At 46.7% G+C, this 25127-nt stretch overlaps 1 protein-coding gene across 5 annotated transcripts in view; it reads left to right on the plus strand.

Annotated features, from left to right (window-relative positions):
• The window catches only part of NTM (neurotrimin), a 558359-nt gene that overhangs the window by 291384 nt on the left and 241848 nt on the right, over positions 1–25127 (plus strand). For all 5 annotated transcript variants that reach the window (XM_015411989.1, XM_015411990.1, XM_015411992.1 and 2 more), the window contains exon 2: positions 8589–8821. In XM_015411989.1, the coding sequence (XP_015267475.1) occupies positions 8589–8821 (233 nt within the window). The remainder of the gene's footprint in view (positions 1–8588; positions 8822–25127) is intronic.

Genomic DNA, 25127 nt, shown 5'->3' on the forward strand with positions numbered 1-25127 from the left:
TAGGGGCAGTGGAGATTTGGGGTGTGGAGTCTAAGGACAGTCCGCCCCCGAAAGCCACCCTTTTCTACAGGGGAACTGATCTCTGTCACCTGGAAATCATTCCTAATCACAGGGGATCTCCAGCCACCAACTGGAGGCTGGCAACCCTACCTCCCGGAAGGGGAAGCGGAGGGATACCAGATAACCGTTGTGTATGTCTGTTGTTGTGTTCCCTGCCATACTTCAGCTTGGGTATAATCCTTATGCCAGAAATCAAACCGATGATAAGTAAGCCTTGGTGGTTGTGTTCCCTACGATGATTTCTTTTTAAAAGTTTCCTTTTTGTGTCTATGTTTGTCTCTGAAGCTTTATGGAGCGATAGCGGGAAGGGGGGGGGCTCTTGACGCCTGAGCCCTCTGAATCTTGCGGACTTGAGGAGCGTGTCCCTGTGATAAGGCGAGATTGTGGGAGCAGACGCTGTGAAGGGTGAAAACGCTTATTTCACTGTATCCTCATGCGTTGCCTGAGCTCTGTTGCTTTTCAAAAGCACTTAAATGGCCATTTGAAGGAGGGAATGCTTGAATTACACACCGTCTGGCTCCATTATTGTCCACGGGTCCCCAGGCCAGGGCTTTTCACAAAGGTCAGGCGTGAAGGGAAGGGATGGCGAGGAGAGCTAGAAAGAGATCTGCCCCCCCCCATTAAATCCTCCCCATCTGGTGTAAAAGGGAACACTCTTCTTGTTGTCAGAAGGCAGCAGGCGGCCAGGAACCTCGAGTAGCTTCTGGTGTTCCGTCTCCAGTGATCTCCCCAAAAACCACAAAACATCGGAAATGTCTTCATGCATCCGTAGGCAGCCCTACCTCAAAGCGAGATGCCTCAGGGAAGGGAGTTTGGTTGCTACGAAGAGTCGTGGGCCAGGCCTCACGGGCAGGGGTGCAGAAACTGAGGCGGCCTCTTGCCTTGGGTATTTCAGAACAGTTCTGCTTCCTGGATTTCTGAAGAGAGCGAGGAGGGGGCTTCTCTTCCCCCCACATGGATACATGTGAAGCTTCCGTCTGTTAATCAGACTGTGTGCCCATAAGGTCGGTGTTTGTCTACTCCAGGGGTCCGCCAACACCTTTTCTGGTGCCCGCCGAGTGTTTTCTAGAAAGTGTGTGGAGTCTGGTTCCCCCCCCCCAGAAGTTGCTTTGGCAGCAGCTGCCGCAAGAGCGCATGGATCTTTGCTGCATGACCAAAGGTGAATGGAAGAACATGTTTTAAAATTATATGTTCATTTCAAAAGGCATCTTGTCACGAAGAGCTTCTGCCCGAAATATCAGAGTTGCTATTAGAGTTACGCGTACTCTCCCTGCCTGAAAGACAAAAAATTTAGCCTAGGCTAAATGGTGTATGACCAATGTTACAATGCAAGTATCACGTTTCTTCTCAATGACTGTTCTTAGAATAAATGAATTTAAACACCACGTTTCCTGTCTACTTCTGTTTTTTACCTCATCCTGAGGTACTCCAGTCTTGTTTTCCATGGACTTTTCCCTGTGATTGGATTTTTGGCATTGGTTCATTTATTAGATTACTGTATTTACTTATTATTATTATCATCATCTTATTATATTGGTATTGAATGTATAAAAAGAGATGTAGACGGGAAACATGGCATCTAAATTCATTTATTCTAATAGTCATTGAGGAAGAAACATGATACTTGTTTTGTAACATTGGTCATACACCATTTAGCCTAGGCTATATTTTTGTCTTTCAGTCATTTGGCTGTATTCCTTTATTCTCACTGCCTGACATTTTGTGGTTGGCGCCACATTCCTTGTGCAGCCATTTTGTGTTTGCGCCCTACACCGTGTGAGTCTTGTCTTCCATGGACTTTTTCCTGTGATTGGATTTTTGGCATTGGTTCATTTATTAGATTACTGTATTTACCTATTATTATTATCATCATCTTATTATATTGGTATTGAATGTATAAAAAGAGATGTAGACGAGAAACATGGCATTTAAATTCATTTATTCTAAGAATAGTCATTGAGGAAGAAACGTGATACTTGTTTTGTAACATTGGTCATACACCATTTAGCCTAGGCTATATTTTTGTCTTTCAGTCATTTGGCTGTATTCCTTTATTCTCACTGCCTGACATTTTGTGGTTGGCGCCACATTCCTTGTGCAGCCATTTTGTGTTTGCGCCCTACACCGTGTGTCAGACTTCCAAAGGTGGTTATGGGTTCAAAAATGTTGGGGACCTCTTCTCCACTCAGACTGTCCATGGCTCTCCAGAGCCTGAGGCAGAGGTCTTTCACATCGCAGGCTAGCTGAATCCTTACAACTGGAGATCCGTGTTCCCTCTAAGCGGAGTTAGTGTGAGCTAGCTCACAGTTTTTTAGCCTCCGGCTCACACAGTTTTGTCTTTGCTCAGGAAGGAGGGCTCCAGAACGAACTAAGTTATGCAGTAGCCAAAATCGCTCGCTCACAACTTTAATGCCAGTAAGTTCACAAAGTAGAATTTTTGCTCACAGGACTCCACAGCTTAGAGGGAGCACTGCTGGAGATTGGACCTGGGAACTTTTGCATGCAAAGGAGAGGCTCTTCTGCTGAGCGACAGCCCCCTCCCCAAGTATTGCTTTTGTGTAAGACCTGATTGTATCTCCTCCTCTTCCTCCTCCTCCTCTGAATCTTATTCATTTATTTTATTAAAATATTTATAACCCTTGCAAGCTCAAGGCAGCCTGGGATTCCAAATTAAAAGCATACAGAATACAGCTTACAAACCCGTTAACCCCTTCTCCACCAAGGAAATGCGTACAGCTTAGACACACTGAAAGAGCTTTCAAACAAAATGGCCCTCTGAAAAGTTCTCAGGCCAGTATCCCCCTCACTTCTCAGGGAGCCTGTTCTGTGAGACGCGAGTCACTACTGTTGAGAAGGACCGGGCTAGGAGTAGATGCCAAATGGACAGCCTTAAGCTGGGAAACCACCAGAAGGTGGCAACAGGAGGACTGCAGCTGGCACACAGGGAGATATGGGAAGAGCTGGTCTTTCTGGTTTCCACAGTTTCTAACTGCAGCCACCTGAAATTTGATCCAGTGGAGGGCGAGGGTCTATGTCAGAGGCTATAATTTCCAGATAGGTGTCAGCTGGAGTAGTTCTTAGTGAAGCACTGACTGAAGGACAGGGAGACCAGATCATACCAATGCAGAACAGCATCTCTCTTCTCTCTAGGGTTACCAGCCTCCAGGTGGGGCCTGGGGATCTCCCCCTTTTACAACTGATCTCCAGCCGACAGAGATCAGCTCCCCTGGGGAAAACGGGTGCTTTGAAGGGTACCATGCTGAGTCCCCACCCCAAACCCCACCCTCTCCTGGCTCCACCCCCAAAGTCTCCACTTATTTTCCAACCCAGACCTGGTGCACTGGCAGCTCCTTCTCTCCCTCCCTCCAAAACAGTTGTCGGAATTCTGGATAGTCCCTGAGTCTTGCGGGGGGGGGAAGTATCATTGCTTCTGGGGCACAGTGCACCAGGACAGTCTCCTGTGCATGCCCCCTTGGAATGAATAGAAAGTTGGCATGCAAGGCACAGTTAAGAGCTGATATTTAATCCGGACCTTGTAGCAGCCTGTGTAGCTTCCTGTGCCCCCCCCCCCCACTTTTATATGGAGACTCTGGCTTTGGTTCATTGACTTCAGCAATCTGACATGTGGTCCATTAACTCTACTGTGTTTGGTGACATCTATGTAATATTCGGTGATCCATCAGTCGGTAACTCGGGAATCAGTTTGCATGGCCGCTGTTGTAAGAAAACAGAAACAAAGAGAGAGTGAGAGAAAGAGAAAGTAATGGGGTAATCCACGGACAGAATGCGAACACTGTGTCTTTAGCCCTGAGTGGTTTTTACGCTTGGACATTATCCCCCATCATTGGCCTTTTACCAAAGCTCTTCTGCTGAGTTACAAGGGCTGTTAAATATGAAGCATGTTTTAAAACGAGACCTATCTCGGCCTGCTCAGCTCAGTCGCCGGGCGGTTTTGCTGTCAAGGCGAGAAGCCCCCAGTGAGCGACGTTTGTGTTTAACGGCACCTTTTAAAATTTGGAAGCAAGGACAGGTGAGAAAGCCAAAAAACGGGTAAGAGAAGTGGCTCATGAAATGAGGTTGCAAAGTGATTGATACGCAAACGAGGGGAAGTGAAAGCAGGTGCTCGAAGGCACAGAGAGAAGGTGCGGGATTATTTACGGGCATCTGAAATTTTGTGGAGATTTCCAGTTTTCGCCCCAAATTCTGCATTCAGATTCATCATTCCAATTTGAGTGCTTTGGAGCGGTGCGGAGATATGAAAGGGGTCGGTGAGGCTGATGATGTAGAGGATTGCTTGTTGTTTTCCTCAGTTTTTATGGCCGCTTTGTGTGTGGTCGGATTTTAAATTGATTTAACCTGCCTGAAAGGTAGGATCAAAATGGAATTCTATGGAAGAAAGGCAGGGTGTAAACATATTCTGCAAAATAAAGCAAAGGGATAGAATGATTGCTGATGATGAAGATAATAGTAAAGACAGAGTTGATTTTGTAGTAAATGGGGACAGGTGCTTTCTTAATTGCTCTGCAGTTCGTACTGCTGCACATCTGTTGCCATGGCATGGGTAAGACCATGTTGCTTGTCCCATCAAGTCCAGTGAGATTTCTTCAAGACAGGACTGCATCCTTAGTATGTTGTCTTCAGTACATATACCGTGATGTCGTCACCCAAATGTGTTCAGTGCTTGGGCAAGCCAACTCTGGTTTTGCCCAAATGAAAGAAACCTTTTTTTCTCTCTCTCTGATCTAGCTGGGAGTGGGAGAGCCAGTCTGGTGTGGCGGTTAGGAATGTTGGTCTAGGGCTGGAGAGGTGATGGTGGAAAAGGTCTTTGAGTTGTAGCTGACGTACGGCAAACCCATAGTGTTTTCAAGGCAACGGACATTTAGAGGTGGTTCGCCATTGTCTCTCCCTGACTAGAGACTCCGGTCTTCCTTGGCATCCAAGTACTGACTAGGGCCAATCCTTCTTATCTTCTGAGAGCTGATGAGATTGGCCGAGCCTGGGCAATTCAGATCGGGGCTGGAGAGACCTGGGTTGAAATCTTTACTGGCCATAAAGGTCAATTTCTCAGCCTAACCTACCTGACAAGGTAGTTGTGAGGATAAAAAGGAGGAAGGGAGGAGCCTGTAAACCACACCGAGCTCCTCAGAGGAATATTGGGATGAACATGCATGAAATAAGGACCACAGCTACCCATTCTGCCCACATAGTGGAACAAGGAAGTGTATCTTGCAAATTAGGAGACAGTGCTGGAATGCAAACCTTCCCACAGGCATCGTATCACCTGAGCATTGTGCATGTGGAGCCAGTTCACATGTGCATATTCAACACTCAGTAATGGCAGTGGAGACTTGCATGTGTGACTATCATTGATGCAACACCGCAGAGCAGAATTTTATTATCTTTTCAAGCAGAGTGCTGTTCCATGGTGCCTTTTCACATGTTCATGTGCCACTCATCAAGTGTACAGGAATCAAGGGTGGAGAAGTCAGTTCGAGTGCGTGCACGTGCGGAACAGAGTTTGCTGACTGGCAGCCAAATATGTGAACTGACGTCTCCTGGGAAAATTATATGTTTGCGAAGACAGGAAAGGACTACTGTGGTGCAATGGCCTATTCACACAGGGAAGTGTGCAAATCTGCATGTGTAACTGGGCTCTTGGTGTAAGACAGTCCCATGTCTGCTGAGGAGTAATGGCCTGGCAACCAGCAGGGACTTGAGTGGAGGGAACAGGGGACACTGATATTGTGTATGCCATTACGTCACTTCCTAGAAAAACCAAAAATGATGCCATGGCACTCCAGGAATCACTAGGATCTCTATGGTAAAACCATAGAGTTCCCAGCAATTCCTAAAGGAACGTGACATTATTTCCAGGTTTCCTCAGGAAGTGATGTCACACATTGTGCCTGCTGTTTTTTTCTTTCTTTGTTTTAATTCTCTTGCTTGAAGCATCCGTAAACCTGACATTTCATATTGCTGAGAACAGACTTTGGAAACCTGGCAGCTTCTTCTTGTCCATTTCCATGTATATTTGAGACTCTTTCAGTGTGTCTGCTGTAACATCTCACGTTATTTACTGAGATGCTATGAGGCATTCTTTTATTACCTCTGCTTAATCCAGGTCTGCAACATTGGGAAGCCAAGTCCTTCCCCCCGCCCCTGGTTGTATACTGTGGGCTGCCAAGGGCTTGAAGCCCCAGGCAGGGAGCCAGGACAGAAGGTTTACCTTATGTGGCTTTCCAACCTACACAGCGCAGGCGGCTGTGGTTCTGCAACATGTTTTCTGTCCATTTAAGAATCAAGAATGACACACAGAAAGCTACATGACCCTGAAAGACATTGCATGGAACAACTTGAACTAGGGTTGCCAAATGAAAAAATCCTACCGGCAGGGAAGCGTCCTGCTGCTCCGGGAGCCGGTCGAGATCGTGCGCGTGCGCGCGCATCGCCAGAGCGTCACCGGAAGTGACGTCACACGCTGGGCGGGGCCATGCCATTTGAGGGGAAAACTCTTTATTTCCCCTCAAATGGGGTGGCCCCGCCCCCAGCGTGCGATGTCACTTCCGGTGACGCGCACGCTGGGGCGGGGTTCCCCCCGGGCCCCAATTCCCTGGCGTTTGGGAACGGAGCCTCCGGGGCGGGGGATTTCCGCCCTACCGGGGGAGTTGGCAGCCCTAACTTGAACTGTCAAAGTCAGTGCACTCTGTGGAATAGAAGTATGTAAACAGCTCACTGTGATGTATGAGCCAGTTTGGGGCAGTGGTTAAGTGCGTGGACTCTAATCTGGGAGAACCGGGTTTGATTCCCCACTCCTCCACTTGCACCTGGCTGGATGACCTTGGGCAAGCCGTAGTTGTGACAAGAGCTGTTCTTGAAAAAGAGCAGTTTCTGTCAAGAGCTCTCTCAGCCCCACCTACCTCACGGGGTGTCTGTTGTGGGGAGGGGAAGGGAAAGGAGTTTGTCAGCCGCTCTGAGACACCTTTGGGTAGTGAAGGGCGGGGTATAAATCCAATCTCTTCTTCTTCTTCTTTTACCTCACAGGGTATCTGTTGTGGGGAGGGGGAAGGGAAAGGAGTCTGTAAGCCACTCTGAGACACCTTTGGGTAGTGAAGGGCAGCATATAAATCCAATCTCCTCCTCCTCCTCCTCCTCCTTCTTCTTCGGCCAGTGTGGTGTCGTGGTGAGAGTCTAGGGTCTGAGAGGCCCAGATTCAAATCCCTACTCTGCCACAGGAACTTGCTAGGTGACTTTGGGTCAGTCACAAACTCTCAGCCTCACCTGTGTTCGGGTTGAGAACTCCAGCTTGGGGGATTCATAGAGATTTGGGAGTGGAGTCTGGGGAGGGCGCTCAGCAGGGGTGTGATGCCACAGAGCTGCCATTTTGCCGAGGGGAACTGATCCTTGTAGTCTGAAGTTGTAATGCCGGGAGAGCTCCAGGCCGCACGTGGAGGCTGGCAGCCCTACCTCATGAGGGGGGTGTTGTGAGCAGTCCTCCCTCTAAGCTGAGTTAGTGCAACCTCTTCTCTACTCAGACTGGCAATGGCTCTCCAGAGCCCGAGGTAGAGGTCTTTCACATCACCTGCTAGCTGAATCCTTACAACTGGAGATCCATGTTCCCTCTAAGCTGAGTTAGTGTGAGCTAGCTCACAGTTTTTTAGCCTCCAGCTCACACATTTTTTTCTCTCCGCTCAGGAAGGATGGCTCCAGAGCAAATGAATTTATGCCGTAGCCAAATCGCTCGCTCACAACTTTAATGCCAGCAGCTCGCAGAGTAGAATTTTTGCTCACAAGTTCACAAAGTGGAATTTTTCCTCACAAGACTCCACAGCTTAGAGGGAGCATTGGTTGTGAGGGTAAAACAGAGGAGGGAGAATAGGGTTGCTTGGTCCCCTCATCGCTCTGGAGGGGGGGATTTGGGGGGGTGTTCCGAGGGTGGTCGGGGATGCCCCATGCCCCACCCCCAAGAGCGACCACCTGCCTGACTTAATTTTGCAAAGAAGTACCAATATGCAAGTAAACTTCCGTGAACTTTCAGAGAACTTAGATCTGGATGTCAGCCAGGCCTGTGCCTCAAGAATTTAAGAGGGTGGAGGTTTTGGGATGACCAAGGGAAGAGAGAAAATCCCGTTTGAAGATGGTTCCTAGGTGCCGAAGGGGGTAACTTAACAAGAGCTTGAAGCTGTGTGATGCTGAGATAATTGATATCCTTTCTTTGGAAAACCTCCAGAATGGATCTGAGGGTTGAGGTTACAATCTGAGATGGAACCGGATGCCTGGAGTGCAGCCCTGGGAACCAGGTAAAGTGCTGCTGTCGTATCCCTCCTGGGAGAACCCAGGCACTCTGGCTCCCCCCAAAAAGAAATTGCTGCTGGCAGCAAGGCTAAAAAGAGGTGAGAGTGAAAGAGAGGAGGCAAAAAAGTCAGAAAGAAAATAATGGGTGTAAAGGCACCTTTCTTTTTTTTTCGTGTGTTTTTGCTGATGGTGATAATCTCCATCCCCTTCCTTCCTTTGTTTCTCTTTGAACACAGGTGCCTCGTGGACAATCGGGTCACCCGTGTGGCCTGGCTCAATCGCAGCAGTATCCTTTTCGCGGGCAATGACAAGTGGTGCCTGGACCCCCGAGTGGAGCTGGTCACCAACACCCAGACCCAGTATGTCATCCAGATCAAGGACGTGGACGTCTATGACGAGGGGCCCTACACCTGCTCCGTGCAAACAGACAATCACCCCAAAACGTTGCGGGTCCATCTTATAGTGCAAGGTAAGGCTCGAGATAGGGAGCATATCGGGCCCCGAGGCCTGGAGTGGTGGATGTGTCATAGAGCCTGCCGAAAAGTAATTGATGGATTCAAGTCGAAAGTAACATGTGCTATTCAGCCTGCCCAGCAACTGCTATTCAGCCTTTGTTATCCCCTTGGAGCCCCAACTGGTACAGCCCTCCCTTCCGCACAATTCTTAAAGGCAATGCAGTGATGTTGCTGCTGGTACACCAACATAACTTCCAGCGCAACCGGAAGGACCAGCATTTTGGGCTGCATTTGGGACCGAAGCAGGAGGAGATCACACTTCCACTACCGGAAATCCCTCCATCTGTGGAAATCTTTGATGGAAAGTAACTAGGGTTGCCAACGCTGGGCTAGGAAATTCCTGGAGGTTTGGGGGTACAGCCTGGGGAAGGCAGGGTTTGGGGAGGGTATGCCCCAACTCCATCCCCAAAAGCCACCATTTACTCCAAGGTGACTTGTCTCTGCAGTCTGGAGATCGTTTAGATGCCAGTCCAGTAGCACATTAAGGGGCTACGGTGGCTCAGAGGTTAAGAAGCTGAGCTGCAGACTGGGAGATCTGTCATTCGGCAGTTCGAGACCCAAGTGCCGCATGACGGAGTGAGCCCCCGTCTCTGGTCCCAGCTCCTGCCAACCTAGCAGTTCGAATGCAATAAATTGCAAGTAGAAAAATAGGCACCACTTTGGTGGGAAGCTGATAGTGTTCTGTGCGCCTTGGCGTTTAGTCATGCCGCCTACATGACCAAGGAAATGTCTTCAGACAGCGCTGGCTCTTCGGCTTGGAAACGGAGATGAGCACCGCATCCCTAGAGTCAGGTTCAACTGGCTTTACCTTTCCCTTACCAGTAGCACATTTGAGCAGAGGTCATTTCGGGGGGGATCGCGGGGGATCGCAGTTCCCCCAGGTGAGGTACGGGGGCGGGGCACATGACGAAGCCCCGCCCCCTGCTTCCAGCCGCCCCGCTTCCGGCCCTCATTCAGCCAGGAGGAGGCAGGAGAAGAGGGAGGGTAAGTTGCTTCCTGCCTGCCTCTCCCCACCCCTGCCTGTCTGGGGCCAGGGAGGGCCTTCGCGGTATGCTAATGAGTTATGCTAATGAGTTCCGCTAGCTCTTTTTCTACGAAACGACCCCTGCATTAGAGGGCTACAAGATCTTCAGAGTGTACGTTTTTGAGAGTCAGCGCTCCCTTTGTGAGACACGAAGAGGGCATTTGTCATTCTGGTGCATCTTCAGGCCTCACCTGGAGGTTGGCAACCCTTGACCCACCCCATCCTTTGGGCCTCCTCCCCACAAATCCATCTGAACTTTGCTTATGAACTCCTGATAGATGTACACGAGTGGTGGCACTTCCCACAGCTGCCAAAGGAGCCTGCAGACGGCGCCGTGATGCGAGCGAAATGCGGCAGTCTTAGAACCGCGGCAGACTGCTGAGCCAGGATTAATGCAGGGGGGAGGAAAAGGCACCATATTCTAATCCCTCTGCCGTCAGCCATCTCACTAGGAGTTGGCTGGAAGCTCTCTTAGACTGACACACCAGCTTGACTATTGGAATCTCATCTCGGGCTAATTTTCGAATGCTGATGGGGGTATTGATTTGGAAACAAGCTGGGTTAAGAAAGGCATTGGTCTTGTACACCAAGTCGGTCTGAGCTAATCCGCTGTCGATATGCCCGGCCTGAGTGTTATTGACAGACTAATGAATACAGGGCCGAAAAAAATTCCAAGACTCTTTTTCTCTTCTTTTTCTTCCCCCGAAAGCAATCAAGAAAACTAGATAGAGCTAGACTTTTTTCCCCCTCCCTCACCATCTCCATTACCTGTGAAACAAAAAAAAAGAAAAAAAAAGATTAAAAATGGGATTTGGGGGGGATTCATTATTAGCCCAGGCATTCTGTTTATCTTGCAAACTCTTATTACCTGTCCACATTTTTTAAATCAAAGGTGATCACGCACACACAAAATGTTGAAACTGCTCTCAGGAAGTCGAGGGGGCGTAATTATATTGAATCCATCCTCGTGCTTGTGCCTGGACTCCTGACTCACATTCTTGATGTCCTCCAGTATTTAAAATCAATCCTACACATTTGCTGGTGTGTGTGTGTGAGATGTTAAAGCAAAATATCAGGTTCTCACCAGAGAGCAAATCATTTCTGTCCATGAAAGCTTAACACGATGTTCTTTTAAGGTAGCTTACACCCTGTCATCCAAACTCAAGGTCTCTTTCTAATGGTCTTTGAAGTTAATTGGAGTTGGGAGTATTCAGAATCTTGTAGGATTTAGGAAAGTATCTTTTTCATATATATAAATAGGCCCAGTTGGTGAATGGCTGCCGTCTGTGACTTGTAACACAACATGAAGCAACACTATGCAGTTTATTATTTCCCCCCTATAATGTCTGTTGTCGTTGTTATTGTTGTTATTTACTCTAAGATTGCAATGGCCTTTGGCTGTCAACAATAAATAAACCTGAACATGCGGTTTATTGTGATGGGATGCAAAATAATTTTATGTAAACCCTCCAGTGGTGGATGAAAACAGAGATATTGTATGCCTTGCAGCGCTCCTTTTCTCTTGCCAACAATCACTTCCTGTTCGATTGCTGAAGGTTTCTCTTCTTTCTCTGTGTTGTGTTCATTCATGCTTCAAGAGCCTGTCCCCTAGACTGAACCCACACAGTTGTTTTGCTCTGCCTTTGCTTCCAAATTGGAGCACCTGTTTAAAAACATCTACACCACATCAGTTTCCAGTGGCCCACTTTTCAGGTTTTCTCCTGCTTGTTTTTGAAAGAAACTAGTCCAAGTGCATTTGCATGCTGCCTAGATGAGAAAGTACACATTTACAAAAGTTACATCAGCACCGTTTTCCTACTGTTGGCCTGCATGAGGGCTTTTTGAAGGGTTTAGAAAAATCAGTGATTGCTATGGAGCTATGGCACAGTAACATCTATTGCTGAGATCTGCAGTTTCCTCTGAATTCCCAGGTCCCATTTTTTCCCTTAAAAGTATATATCGAGTTTGTTGCAGAGATATAAGAGGAAAGGTGCAGTTAGGTGTTGCCCAGTTTGACTAGAAATGAATGGGGAGGGGAAGGCGCAGGATGGCTGAAGCGAGGCAGCAATTCACTGTTCAGACGATCACATTAACTCTATGTTGCTGCAGGTGCATCCATTTACAGTGGCAATGAAAGTAACGTGTAGAATCCTCACTGTGGATGTGGAAACAGTACTATCAGTGTCTCGAATCAAGGTGAATTGGGGTCAGACTAGACCATACAGGATGCTTCACTTGTATGTATCCATGTTGTAACATACAAACATAGTGCTGGAAGGGCCCTCAAGGGTTATCTCGTCCAACCCCCTGCACAGTACTAGCAATTTACAACTACTTCCCCCCACTCCCATCGTGACCCCTACTCTATGCCCAGAGGGAGGCAAAAAACAAACAAACAAAAACCCTCCAGGATCCCTGGGCCAACCTGACCTGGAGAAAGATTCCTTCTTGACATCAGATTGGCAATTGGCATTACCCTAGGCAATTCCGCAGGGCCTGTAAGACGGAGCTCTTCCGCCAGGCCTTCGGTTGAGGCAATGGACGTCTTTATATGGCCTCCCTGAGGTGGTTGTCACCCACCCACCTATCAAACCAAATAATATGCCAGGGAACCCCCACAGCCAGCTGATTTGTTAGACAGGTGACTGTGTCTTAATGTTTATTATTTTCAAATTGTTTAAATTGTTTGATTTTAACTGTATGCTTTATGATGTTACCTGCCCTGAGCCCGCTCGCGGGAATGGGGGGGCTATACATACAAATAATTGTCAGCAAGCTGCCAATATGTTCCCATGTTCCCTGTGTATGCTCTTGGAGTTCAACTAGTGTCTGTGTATGGTCGTCGGTATCTCTATTCTCTTGGTATGCGCTTGTTTGCTTTCACTTTCCCATGTATGCCTGTTTATGCGCTTAATTGCATAGTTGCCGGAATGTCCGTATCTCTCAAGACCGCAGGTGGTTGCTGGAGGGTAGTAGCTCGAATGATCTCATGGTGTTATCCATGGGAAGCAGTATGTTATGCTTAAGTGGGAGCGTTGCTTCCCAGGCTCAATGGCGCGCTGGGGAAGTGCCGCAATTGGGCCTCAGCTTTTTAAATTTCCTATAATCTATTGGGATCCAGGCTTATGCCTCATTCTGAACAGTGATCCTGTTATGCACCTATTGCTTCAAATAAACGCAAAACCTTTCTACAAGTGTGTGCTTCGTTGATGCGATGGGAGTCTGACTATAATAAGATAAAATAAATATTTTAACCATAGAGTTTTGGCCCAAATGCCAGTGTGCCACCACAACATCACAATGTGACGACATCACTTCCGACATCCCTACCAGTTGCCAAAGGGAACCTGGCAACCCTATATGCCAGGAATATCAGAAAATAGGGACAGACCGCTAGTAAACAGGAGCAGTTGGACACTGTTGAGTCGGGTCCAAATTTTCAAGCTATGTTGCTATATTCTGTATTAGATGTGTCAGAAAGGGTTAAAAATGGTCCCCCGGGGTACTGGGAGTAGGACCACAAGGGTTTGTGAACAGGTGCAGGCAGGGAAACAATTCTAGGAAGACCAGCAGAGAAGCAGAACTGTCTATCACCAACCAGACTGAGAAGCAAGAGTCGCATAGTGTTACGGAAATCGTGCCCTGCCAGCTTATTATTTTGGGGTGTCCAATGAGAAAATGAATGTAAAACAGTGAAGCAAACGACAGAGCAGCTACCGCTCTCGAGGACAGAGACTGTATAAAGGAAACACTGGAGGAAATGGGAAACAAAGATTTGAGTGGCACCGCACCGCAAATGGAGCAGATAAGAAATAGGAGAGACTTGAGTCAGCATTTCTTCAGTGGCAAAGACTGAAGAGAGCTTCTGAGTCATAAATCTGAAGTGTGCTGGGCCGCTGGGAAGTGTTAAATATGAATGAATGGCACGCTAGATCCAAGAGTAAAGGGACAACCGAAGACCCACGTGCGACCGGTTTGTGAATTTGGGGGGGATTGCCTGAAACATTTAATAAAGATGACAGCACGTAGCATTCAAGGTGGAGCGTGAGATTGTTTAGTGAGCTTTTATTTTACCCTTCTGACAAGGAGATCAGGGCAGCATACATGGTTCCGACCCTCGTCCAATTTCTCCTCACCAACAACCCTTTGAGGTTGAACAGCTTGTTTTGAACCCAGTGGCACCTTAGAGAGCACCAAGATTTTTTGAGTAGAAACTTCAGAGAGTCAAAGATCCCTTCATCAGATACTCTTCAACAGCTTCTACCCCCAAAAAAACTTGATGGTGTCTAAGGTGCTCCTGGATTCGAATCCAGCTCTTCTACTGCAGACCAACATGGCTGTCCTCTGAGAATACCTTTGAGGGTGGTGAGACCAGGAGAGGAGAACTAGCTCAAGTTCACCTGCTAAGTTTCACAGCAAGGGGGGATTTGAACCCACCTCTCCTTGGCCCTTGTCTACCACCCTAAACCACAGGAGCACCATGGCGGGTGGAAGAGAATGGTTTGATCCCGCCATGCCTACAGGATATATTGAGGACAACTGAAATGGCTATGCAGTAGTAGTTGGGAGACCTGGGAACAGTGTTCCCTCTAAGCTGTGTTAGTGTGAGCTAACTCACTGTTTTTTTAGCCTCCAGCTCACACATTTTTGTCTTAACTCAGGAAGGATGGCTCCAGAGCAAACTAATTGATGCAGCAGCCAAATAGCTTGCTCACAACTTTAATGCCAGTAGCTCACAAAGTAGAATTTTTGCTCACAAGACTCCACAGCTTAGAGGGAGCAATTCCTGGGAACTGCAGGAAAACAACACCAGGCCTTATAATGCAAGAAAGGCCTTTTAAAGAGTTGCTCAAATAAAGTTTGAGTCCAGTGGTACCTTTAAGACTAACAAAGTTTAATTCTGGATATAAGCTTTCGTGTACTTTATTCTTCAAATAAAGGAAGCCAGAGCACTAACAAAAGCCCCATGCATGGGGAAGGTCCCAAATTCAATTTCGGGCATCTCTAGTTGAAAGAACAAGGAAGTAGGTGAGGTGAAAAACTTCTGCCTGAGACCCTGGAGAGCCGCTGCCAGTCTGAGTAGACAATACGTAATGACCTTAATGGACCCTTGGGGGGTCAACAGTGGGAGGGCTTCTAATGTCCTGGCCCCACTGGTGGACCTCCTGATGGCACTGGTATTTCTGGCCACTGTGTGATACAGAGTGTTGGACTGGATGGGCCTTTGGCCTGATCCAACATTGGCATCTCTTATGTTCTTATGTTCTTATGACCAGTGGTTGGATTCATGTGTGTTCCATGGTGGCAGAGTACCACCTTGGGTGGACCACAGTTCGGTGGTAGAACCTCCACTTGACCTACAGAATGTCCCAGGTTCAATTCCTGGCATCTCTGGGTAAAAAGATCGGGTAGCAAGTAACATGAAAAACCTTTGGCTGAATAATTTGGCTGAAAAGCGTACATCTAGAAAACAATTCACACAAAAGTGTGGTAACACCCGCAAAAACAAGTAGAAATCCACAAGTCACCAAATTTCTAAACTCCGTTAAGATAAGCCATGTTGGACCTTTTCATTAATGACTAGAAAATGGTGAGTTTTAAGTGAAACCAGGGTTTTTGTTTGTTTGTTTGTTTTTTGAGAAAGAGGTGTCAGAACTCTCAAGAGGGAAGTGGAAGTTTTCAGTCTTATGAACTTTTAAAGAGTTTAAAAAGGATTTTGTCAAAGAGGTTCTGGAACTCCATTCCAGCGTGTTCCCCTAGAAAAAAAGCCCTGAGACACAAGCTGATGCACAGTTTGTAAAAGAAAAAAATCAAAGCACTGCAAAGTTGAACTGCTTCAGCATTCAAGTAACAGATTTGTGACATACTCCAGGAAAAGACTGCAAGTGGTTGGCAAATGTGAACTGAATTGAACGGGTAAATACAGTCCAGCTGGAATTCCAAGTAGCCGTAGATTCTGATGGCATAGTGTAATAGGTTTAACTGCCGGCTCGGTGAGCTTAAACTGGAGTAACTCTGCATAAGGTTTCACTGCCAGGGCTGTGGCTAATTTAAATTTTGAATAGTGTGTTAATTTTTTTTAAAGTGTGTTGATTTCTTTAAAAAGTCATGTGTTTCAAGGCACAAGCCATGTGTTTCAAGGCAATGCACCCTCAGGAATGTGTCATGTGGGGATGCCAGCTGGTCTGGAGAACAGTGTATCCTGTCCCTTTAATAGAGGCTTAGAGTGGGGAAATGGGTGGGTGTTTTCCCCCCTCATGGCATGGGGGTGTAAATCCCATCATTTGGTAATCCTCAGATAAAAGGACATTTTCCTCCAGGCCAGTTAGCAGCCCTGATTTCATGCCCCTTGCTGAGTATCTCCCTTTTGTTTGACAAAAAAACACACCAAGGTTCTCACCCTTTTAGTTGTGGATATAAAAGGGGGAAGGTGCAAGCAGCTTTTCTCCAGGATGCCTGGGAAGCAGTGGTGCTCAGTCAATTAACCTTTTTCTTAGTTTGGTGTAGTGTAGTTTGGCGTAGTGGTGAAGTGCGTGGACTCTAATCTGGGAGAACCGGGTTTGATTCCCCACTCCTCCACTTGCACCTGGCTGGATGACCTTGGGCAAGCCGTAGTTCTGACAAGAGCTGTTCTTGAAAAAGAGTAGTTTCTGTCAGAGCTTTCTCAGCCCCACCTACCTCACAGGGTGTCTGTTGTGGGGAGGGGAAGGGAAAGGAGTTTGTAAGCCGCTCTGAGACACCTTTGGGTAGTGAAGGGCGGGGTATAAATCCAATCTCTTCTTCTCCTCCTTCTCCTCCTCCTTCTTCTTCCCAAAGCCATTCTTACTTGCTCTGTAACGTTTCCTCTCTTATCTCTTTGCTTCTTTCTTGTTTGTTTTTCTCGTCTTTAATGCCCACAGTGACAGTATTGGACAACAAACCGAATTGAGATATTTTACTGCAGCCATTCTTACTTGTTCTGTAACGTTTCCTCTCTTCTCTCTTTGCTTCTTCCTTGTTTGTTTTTCTCGTCTTTAATGCCCACAGTGACAGTATTGGACAACAAACCGAACTGAGATATTTTACTGCTTTGGGGCTTGACTCCCCTGTCAGGGGTAGGGAAGCCCATGGGCAGGAAGGGCAGGAACAAATTAGTGGCCCACTTCACTCAGCCTGTTGTCTCCTTTTAATCATGACTGGAAATTGAGATATTTTACTGCTTTGGGGGTTGCCTTCCCTGTTTGCAGTGGGGTAGCGAAGCCCATGGGCAGGGGGGGCAGGAACAAATCAGTGGCCCACTTCACTCAGCCTGTTGTCTCCTTTTAATCATGAATGGAAAGCCACCTTGCTGTAACTTCCCTTCGGGAAAGAAACACGGCATGCCTCTGAGCATGTGCGGAATGCCTTTTACTAATTAACGAGTAGTAATAAACTGACGAGTAATAATAAACTAATAAAACTGCCATCATATCCAGGCAGTTTTAAGTCCCATCCCCAGTGTTCCCTCTAAGCTGAGTTAGTGTGAGCTAGCTCACAGTTTTGTAGCCTCCGGCTCACACATATTTGTCTTAGCTCAGGAAGGATGGATCCAGAGCAAACTAATTTATGTAGCAGCCAAACTGCTCGCTCACAACTTTAATGCCAGTAGCTCACAAAGAAGGATTTTTGCTCACAAGACTCCACAGCTTAGAGAGAGCATGGCCCATCACCCATCACTGCCGAAGAATAAAATCTGGAGAATCTAAATACACTTCTCCAGACTCTAAATGGATTTGGGTAGCCTAAATGAACTTCAACCAAGAATAATCCTGCCTCTGAAGTCTGAGGCTGAAAACACTCTGCCCACGTGCGGAATGCTTTCCCTTCACTACACATTAGCCACGCCCATTTACCTATCTGGTATTAGTGGTGGTCAATGTTCCCTCTAAGCTATGGAGTCTTGTGAGCAAAAAAAAAACAACCCTGTGAGCTACTGGCCTTAAAGTTGTGAGCGAGTTATTTGGTTACTGCATCAATTAGTTTGCTCTGGAGCCATCCTTTCTGAGCTAAGACAAAAATGCGTGAGCTGGAGGCTAAAAAACTGGGAGCTAGCTCACGCTAACTCAGCTTAGAGGGAACACTGGTGGTGGTGGAAAATGCTGTCAGGTCACAGCTGATTTATGGCAACCCCGTAGGGTTCTCAAGGCAAGAGACGTTTCAGAGGTGGTTTGCCCTTGCCTGCCTCCCTGCCATGCCCCTGGTATTCCTTGGAGGTCTCCCACCCCAATGCTAGCCAGGGCCAACCCTGCTTAGCTCCCGAGATCTGACGAGATCAGGCTAGCCTGGGCCAGCAAGGTCAGGAACTGTTATGAGGAGATTAATTTCCTGTTTAGGGGGAGTGATTAATGGCTCCTCCCCTCAGCTTCCTCTCCCTCCTGCATTCTCATATGGCGTCTCTTGAGAAAAGACGACAGGGATGCTAATTAAATCAACAGAGAAATCATAGTGCCATCATCACAGCATCATCATAAGCAAATCACTTTCCCTTGGATAGCCGGTTGTGTGCCGTGTTCCCGCTTCTTCTGAGACTCCGGTGCATGCCTCCTTTGTGGCAATGATTGCCTGTGCAAATTGAAGACGGGAGGCAATGATCGCCCCTGGAATCTCTCTCTCTCTTTTTTAAAAAATAATCTTTTTATTAATGTTCCAAATAAACATAACAAAATAATCACATAATTTAACACATCCATGATAATTAACATACAATCAATATTAAATTGTTCATTTCATCTCTCTATTGATTTATCATCACGTATTTCCCATACCTCACGTATTTCCCACATCTCCACATAGCTCCCCAAAAAGAAAAGAAAAACTATTCTGTCAACTTTATTAAGTTATCCAATGTCTTCCTACGAAGCTATATTTAAAATACAGAGTACCTGGATATTTATAAGCCATTTCACTGAAGATAAATCAATACATTATCTAGATCTATCTATTCTCCCCTGATCTATATCTCCTATATCATTATTAACAAAATCTCAGTTGTTATCAAGTCTATTCATATTCCACAATCCCAACAAGAGACAAAGAAGTCCTTCATTTACTCCCTCTTATATATTTCCATTTTTAATCATTTTTAATCGTTTCCATCCCCTGTTCGCTATAGATGTTACTGCAGGTGCTGTTACTCCCTGCGCCACCGCTCCCTAACATAAGAAAAGAGTTAGATCATGAAAATCTCTTACAATATTTAATTATATTCATTCATGAATATAATTGCCCCTGGAATCTCAACTACATTTAGCACGTAGTTAATTTATCTGTTTTTTTTAAAGTGTGCTAAATAGCCATTTCTTCAAAGCTATATGACTGTTACTATACACAGATACCACATGATACAGATCTACTGATTTTTTAATTCATTATTTATTAAAACATTTGTATCACGCCTTTCCTTCAGGTTCAAGATAGATACAGGTGGGTAGCTCTGAAGCAACAGAACAGAGTTTGAGTGGCACCTTTCAGACCAACCAAGTTTTATTCAAGGTATAAGGTTTCGTGTGCAAGCACACTTCTTTAGATACCAGGAGTGTGTTTGCACACAGAAGCTTATACCTTGAATAAAACTTGGTTGGTCTGAAAGGTGCCACTCAAACTCAAACTCTGTTCTTGTGATTCAAAGCAGTTTATAATAATACTTTCTTTCAGAGCCTGTTTGGTGTAGTGGTTAAAAGCACAGACTCTAATCTGGGAGAACTGGGTTTGATTCCCCAAGTCTCCACATGCAGCTGCTGGTGTGGCCTTGGGTCAGCCACAAGTTCTCTCAGAGCTGTTCTCGCAAGAGCAGTCCTTGAAAGAGCTCTCTCAGCCCCACCTACCTCACAGGGTGTCTGTTGTGGGGAGGGGAAAGGAAAGGAGATGGTAAGCCACTCTGAGACTCCAAGTGAAGGGTGGCATATAAATCCTCCACCTCCTCCTCCAGTATACGCATGTCCACTTCTCATGAAATTTCTGGCTACAGGCTTTTTCAGTTTATTTACTCCATGTATACCCTGCCTTTCTGTCCAATGGGAACCAAAATCTTCTTACACGTTGTTCTCTTCACCTCCATTTTATCCTTACAGCGACGCTGTAAATTAGGTTAGGTTGAAAGTGTGTGACTGGCCCAAGGTCACTAGCAAGCTTCTGTTGCAGAGAAGGGATCTGAATCTGGGTGTCCCAGATCCTAGTCCGACACTGTAACCCAGGGGTGTCAAACATGTGACCCGGGGGCCGGATTAGGCCCCCAGAGGGCTTCTATCAGGCCCGCAGTGGAACTGGCTGTCTTCTGCTTCTTCTTCCAGTTCTGCTGCTGCTGCGTCATCGTAGGTTTACAGCTTACGGATACACACCTGAACAACATACTCAAGACCAGTGTTCCCTCTAAGCTGAGTTAGTGTGAGCTAGCTCAGAGTTTTTTAGCCTCCGGCTCACACATTGTTGTCTTACGTCAGGAAGGATGGCTCCAGAGCAAAGTAATTGATGCAGTAGCCGAATCACTCACTCACTGCTTTAATGCCAGTATCTAACAAAGTAGAACTTTTGCTCGCAAGACTGCACAGCTTTGAGGGAGCGTTGCTCAAGACTGCAACAGCACAGACATTTTGATGTAATAATTCAGAGCAAGAGGTGTCAGTTATCAGGCACTGTTAAATAAACAAAATATTGCAAAAGCGCTTATGTTTTAAGCATGTTTTTATTTTAAGTAAAAACAACCCTTTGTGTTTGTGTCCCTTATGAAGTTTATATCTCTGCTACCTGGCATTACTTTTTATGACACACATGGCCCGGCCCAACAAGGTCTCATTTAAGTCAATCCGGCCCTCATAACACTTGAGGATGGTTGCCAGAATAATACTCTGTAAAAAAAATCAATCAAACTGCATGTACAACATTGAAAGGTTCCAGTGGCACTGAAAACTAAAATGCAAAAGGAACACAGTCATATGATAAAAGAAGCCTGAAGATAGGAACGAAGGCAGAAAAGCCTACAGAAAGGGTTAACTCAATAGCTGTTGTGTGCAGTGCTGGAAAAGATCAGATAAGGAATGTATTTGGACCCAAGAGACAAGAACAAAGCAATTCTAGGAGAGCATTTCCAATCGCCTACTGTAGAAGAAATCGCCAATGAGTTAGCAAAGAGCTCTAAAAAGTCTTGATCCAGTGATGGATGAAACAAGAAGGAATGCAGATGTACCTGTATCAGATACAGTCACACTTTGAGTCACAAGGCAGAACGAATGAAAATATCGCCACACAAAACTTGCCAGCGAGTCTTCGGAGCAACTTTTGGACACCAGGATTCCCGGAGGAGGCAGACTGATAACAAAACCTGACAGGTTCAGAGCACAACAATTTCTGAACTTAGAGAGGATGATGTCATGATAGTAGGAACCAAAATGCTCTGTGAGTGGGTAAATGCAGCAGGGGAAGCCGTTCAGAGAAACACTAACGAAGAATATAAGGCTACTGCAGCAGACATTCTGAGAACATTAGTGGAAGGAACAGTGTCCTAAACGAGCTTTGTTCTATATTTCATTATCTTTAGAGCATCATTTTGATAAAGCTTGAGGCAATAAGACTTACTGGATTTTGATCCCTTCTTGTTGACTTTCAAGGTGTTTTCCTCTAGCTGCTGGAGTTGTGTTAAATGCTAACACAGTGATCCCCAATGCTCTGTGCTGTGAAAACGGTTAGAGTTCACCTTGACAAATTAAGTCACAGTGTGGGTTGCATCCACCACTTGGTGCCTTTTGGAGAGCACAGAGGCCCATGGAGAATTCACTCATTCTCCTTTCCCCAACATATTACATGGGCAAGTTGAAACTTGTAAGTTTCAATGAGGCGTAGACAGCTTTAAGAGGGGATTAGATTAGATTTCTGGAGGAGAAGTCTATCAGTGGCTACTGGCCATGGTGACTAAAGGGAACCTCCACGTTCAGAGGCAGTCAACCTCTGGATTCCAGTGCCAGGAGGCAACATCAAGGGAAAGCCTCAGCCTCTATGTTCTGTTGTTGGCCCTCCAGAGGAATTGACTAGCCACTGTGTGAGACAGGATGCAGACCTAAGATACACCTCCCACCAGTGGGTGGCGCTGTAGCACATCTAAGTGCTCAGTCCTACCTTATATTGTTTCAAATTGTTCTAGAGGCAGTTGACTGTCGAAGTGTTTTGAGGATCCGTGCTAGAGGCTGTGCAGCAGACCAATTGAAAACCTTTATTAAAGTTGGTTTCCTTGAACAAGTGTGTTACATAGGCTTGCCAGCTCCAGGTTGGGAAACTCCTGGAGATTGGGGGTGGAGCCTAGGGAGGACAGGGATTTCACTGGTGTATCCCATAAAGTCCACCCTCCAAAGTGGCCATTTTCTCCTTATCTCTAAGTCCCAGGTTCAATCCTTGCCTTCTAAAGGATCAGGTAGGAGGTGATGTGAAAGACAATATCGACCTTGGTAGGGCTGACTTGGTAGAAGATAGCTTCTCTCTCTCTTTCTGTCTCTCTCTCTCCCCCCTCCCTCTGGTCTCCAGAGAAGCATCACTATATCTAATAGCCAAGTGGCCCCCTCCGTGCGGATCGCTATATCCGCACTTCGGGGGCACTAGGGGGGCCGGGGGAGGTTTGTGCACACGTGGGGCAGTCCCCACGTGTGCACAAAAATAAAAAAAGTTTAAAAAAATTTCGGAGGGATGTTTAAATCCCCCCGAAAGTGCAAGAGCGTCTCCTGCGCGTGCGCAGGAGACGCTCTGCGCCGCCGCCGCTGCCGCCTCCTCAGAGCCGGCTGGCGGGGTGGGGGGATGGGACTGTGACTGAGTGGTACAGCCCTAGAATCCCAGAACTGAAAGGGGCCACAGACGCCATCCAGTCCCACCCCCTGCTCAGTGTAGGATCAGCCTAGAGCAGGGTTGTCAAACATCCAGCCTGGGGGCCGGATGAGGCCCCCGGAGGACTTCCATCGGGCCCGCAGTGGAACTGGCCCATCTCCTGCTTCCAGTTCTGCTGCTGCATCATCGCTCGCTTCGCCAGACTCTCTTAATCACTCAGCCATTTCATGTTTTAACCTGGGTCCTAGACTCAGATTTCTGTGGTGAATGTCAATAAATCAAAAGTCGGTTTGCAGCTTACGCTGCTAATGTTTTAAGCATATTTTTATTTTAAGTAAAAAAATCCCCCCCCCCGCGAGTATCGCGGGTCCCCCTCTTGTCATATATATTCTTTAAATCAAGTGCAGTGCAATCCAGACATGGGAAACTGTAATACTTTAATCTCATGCAGACATTCCAAGACTAGACATGGATCAATATGTTGAGGTGTGTGGGGGGGTCTTGCCTACTGCCCCGCCACTACCAAATGTTGAATAGATCCTGCACATCGAAGCCACATGTGCATAGGCTGCGTGCATATCGCCATACCTTATTTTAGACTGTTTGCTTGGGGCTTTTTTGCCTGCAGGATGAAGGGACAGAATGGAGGTTGCCTAGGAATAAGACCATATTTTCTGAGCGCTCAATATGAATATCCTTCTTTGCGACTTGTTCCCCCCCCCCCAGTGTGAGAAACAAAGCACAGGCTTGTAGTTTTTCAAATGAACATACTTGTGTGTTCATTTCCACATGTGGTGGAAAGTGTCATCACAGTGCAGCCACTTTATGGAGACACCATAGGGGTTTTCAAGCCAAGAGACGAAACGGAGGTGGTTCACCATTGCCTGCCTCTGCAACCCTGGATTTCCTTGTTGGTCTCCCATCCAAAGTATTAACCAAGGCTGACCCTGCTTAGCTTGCAAGACTGGACAAGATCAAGCTAGCCTGAGCCATCCAGGTCAAGGGGTGTTAAGATTAGCACACTGTAAATGCTACAGATGGTGACAGCAGCCATGAAATTAAGACGCCTGCTCCTTGGGAGGAAAGCGACGGCCAACCTAGACAGCATAATAAAAAGTAGAGACATCACCCTGCCAACAAAAGTCCCTATGGTCAAAGCAATGGTATTCCCAGGAGTCATGTATGGCTGCGAGAGTTGGACTATAAGGAAGGTCGAGCGCCGAAGAATAGATTATTTTGAACTATGGTGCTGGAGAAGACTCTGGAGAGTCCCTTGGACTGCAAGGAGATCAAATCAGTCAATCCTAAAAGAAATCAACCCTGACTGTTCCCTGAAAGGCCAGATACTGAAGCTGAAGCTCAAATACTTTGGCCACCCAATGAGAAGGGAGCACTCACTGGAGAAGACCCTGATGCTGGGAAAGATTGGAGGTCAAAGAAGACGAGGGCGGCAAAGGATGAGATGGTTAGATAGTGTCATCGATGCAACAAACATGAAGTTAAGCATACTCTGGAGGATGGCGGAAGACAGGAGGGCCTGGCGTGATGTGGTCCGTGGGGTCGCAAAGAGTCGGACTCAACTGTGTGACTGAACAACAACAACAAAATGCTACTCTGTTTATCAGTTGCACAAAAATGGAATACAGCATTTAAAATGGCATATAAGTGTTGCGTACATACAAATGGCATAAAAGCAAATCATAGGATCAACGACCGTAACAAAGACTATGACAAAATCACAAAGAAACGGGCTTATCCCAAATGTGGGCAGCCCTGTCAGCTAACTGTTCCCTGTTTCTTCATTCAAAACATGCCTGAACTCTGCCTTGTAAGGGATCTGGTTCTCCTTCCCAGAGCTGATTCTTAGAAGCGAGCCCCTTTCATACCAGAATTGCCTGCGATTTTTTTTTTAATGGGCAAAGTGTTCCATTGTTGAGGTTAACCACCGGTCCGCATGGAAATTACTTTCATCGTGTTCTGCGGGATTGTTGAAGGCCAACGACAGGGCCCGGGTGCCTGCGACGAAAGCAAGAAAGCTGAGTGTAATATGAAACGTTCGATATAGCTCCATGTCCTCTCGCTAATAAGAAAGAGCCTTCAGGCAAAGTCCTGCAAACGAGATATACGGGGACGTAGTCACAGAGGGGCGCTGGACAAGCAATTAAATTGTGTCCTGGGGCCATTGGTGGTGTCTCTAGGGTCTAGCTTTGGAGGGCAGGAAGATCTTTCCCTCCTGACAACATCCTTCGTATGCTCCTTTGAGCACCAGTGATGGATGGACCCTTCAGAAGAGCCTGAAAGCCAGAGCACTGTAGTATAGTCTGTTGCGTGAACTTGGCTTTTTCTTCCTACTTGGATAAACCACTCACGACACTTTCCTGAGAGTCAGCCCCGTTGTGTAAAGTGGGACTTCC

The sequence above is a fragment of the Gekko japonicus genome, unplaced genomic scaffold (genome assembly GCF_001447785.1).
Source record: "Gekko japonicus isolate JY-2015 unplaced genomic scaffold, Gekko_japonicus_V1.1 scaffold714, whole genome shotgun sequence".
NCBI lineage: Eukaryota > Metazoa > Chordata > Lepidosauria > Squamata > Gekkonidae > Gekko > Gekko japonicus.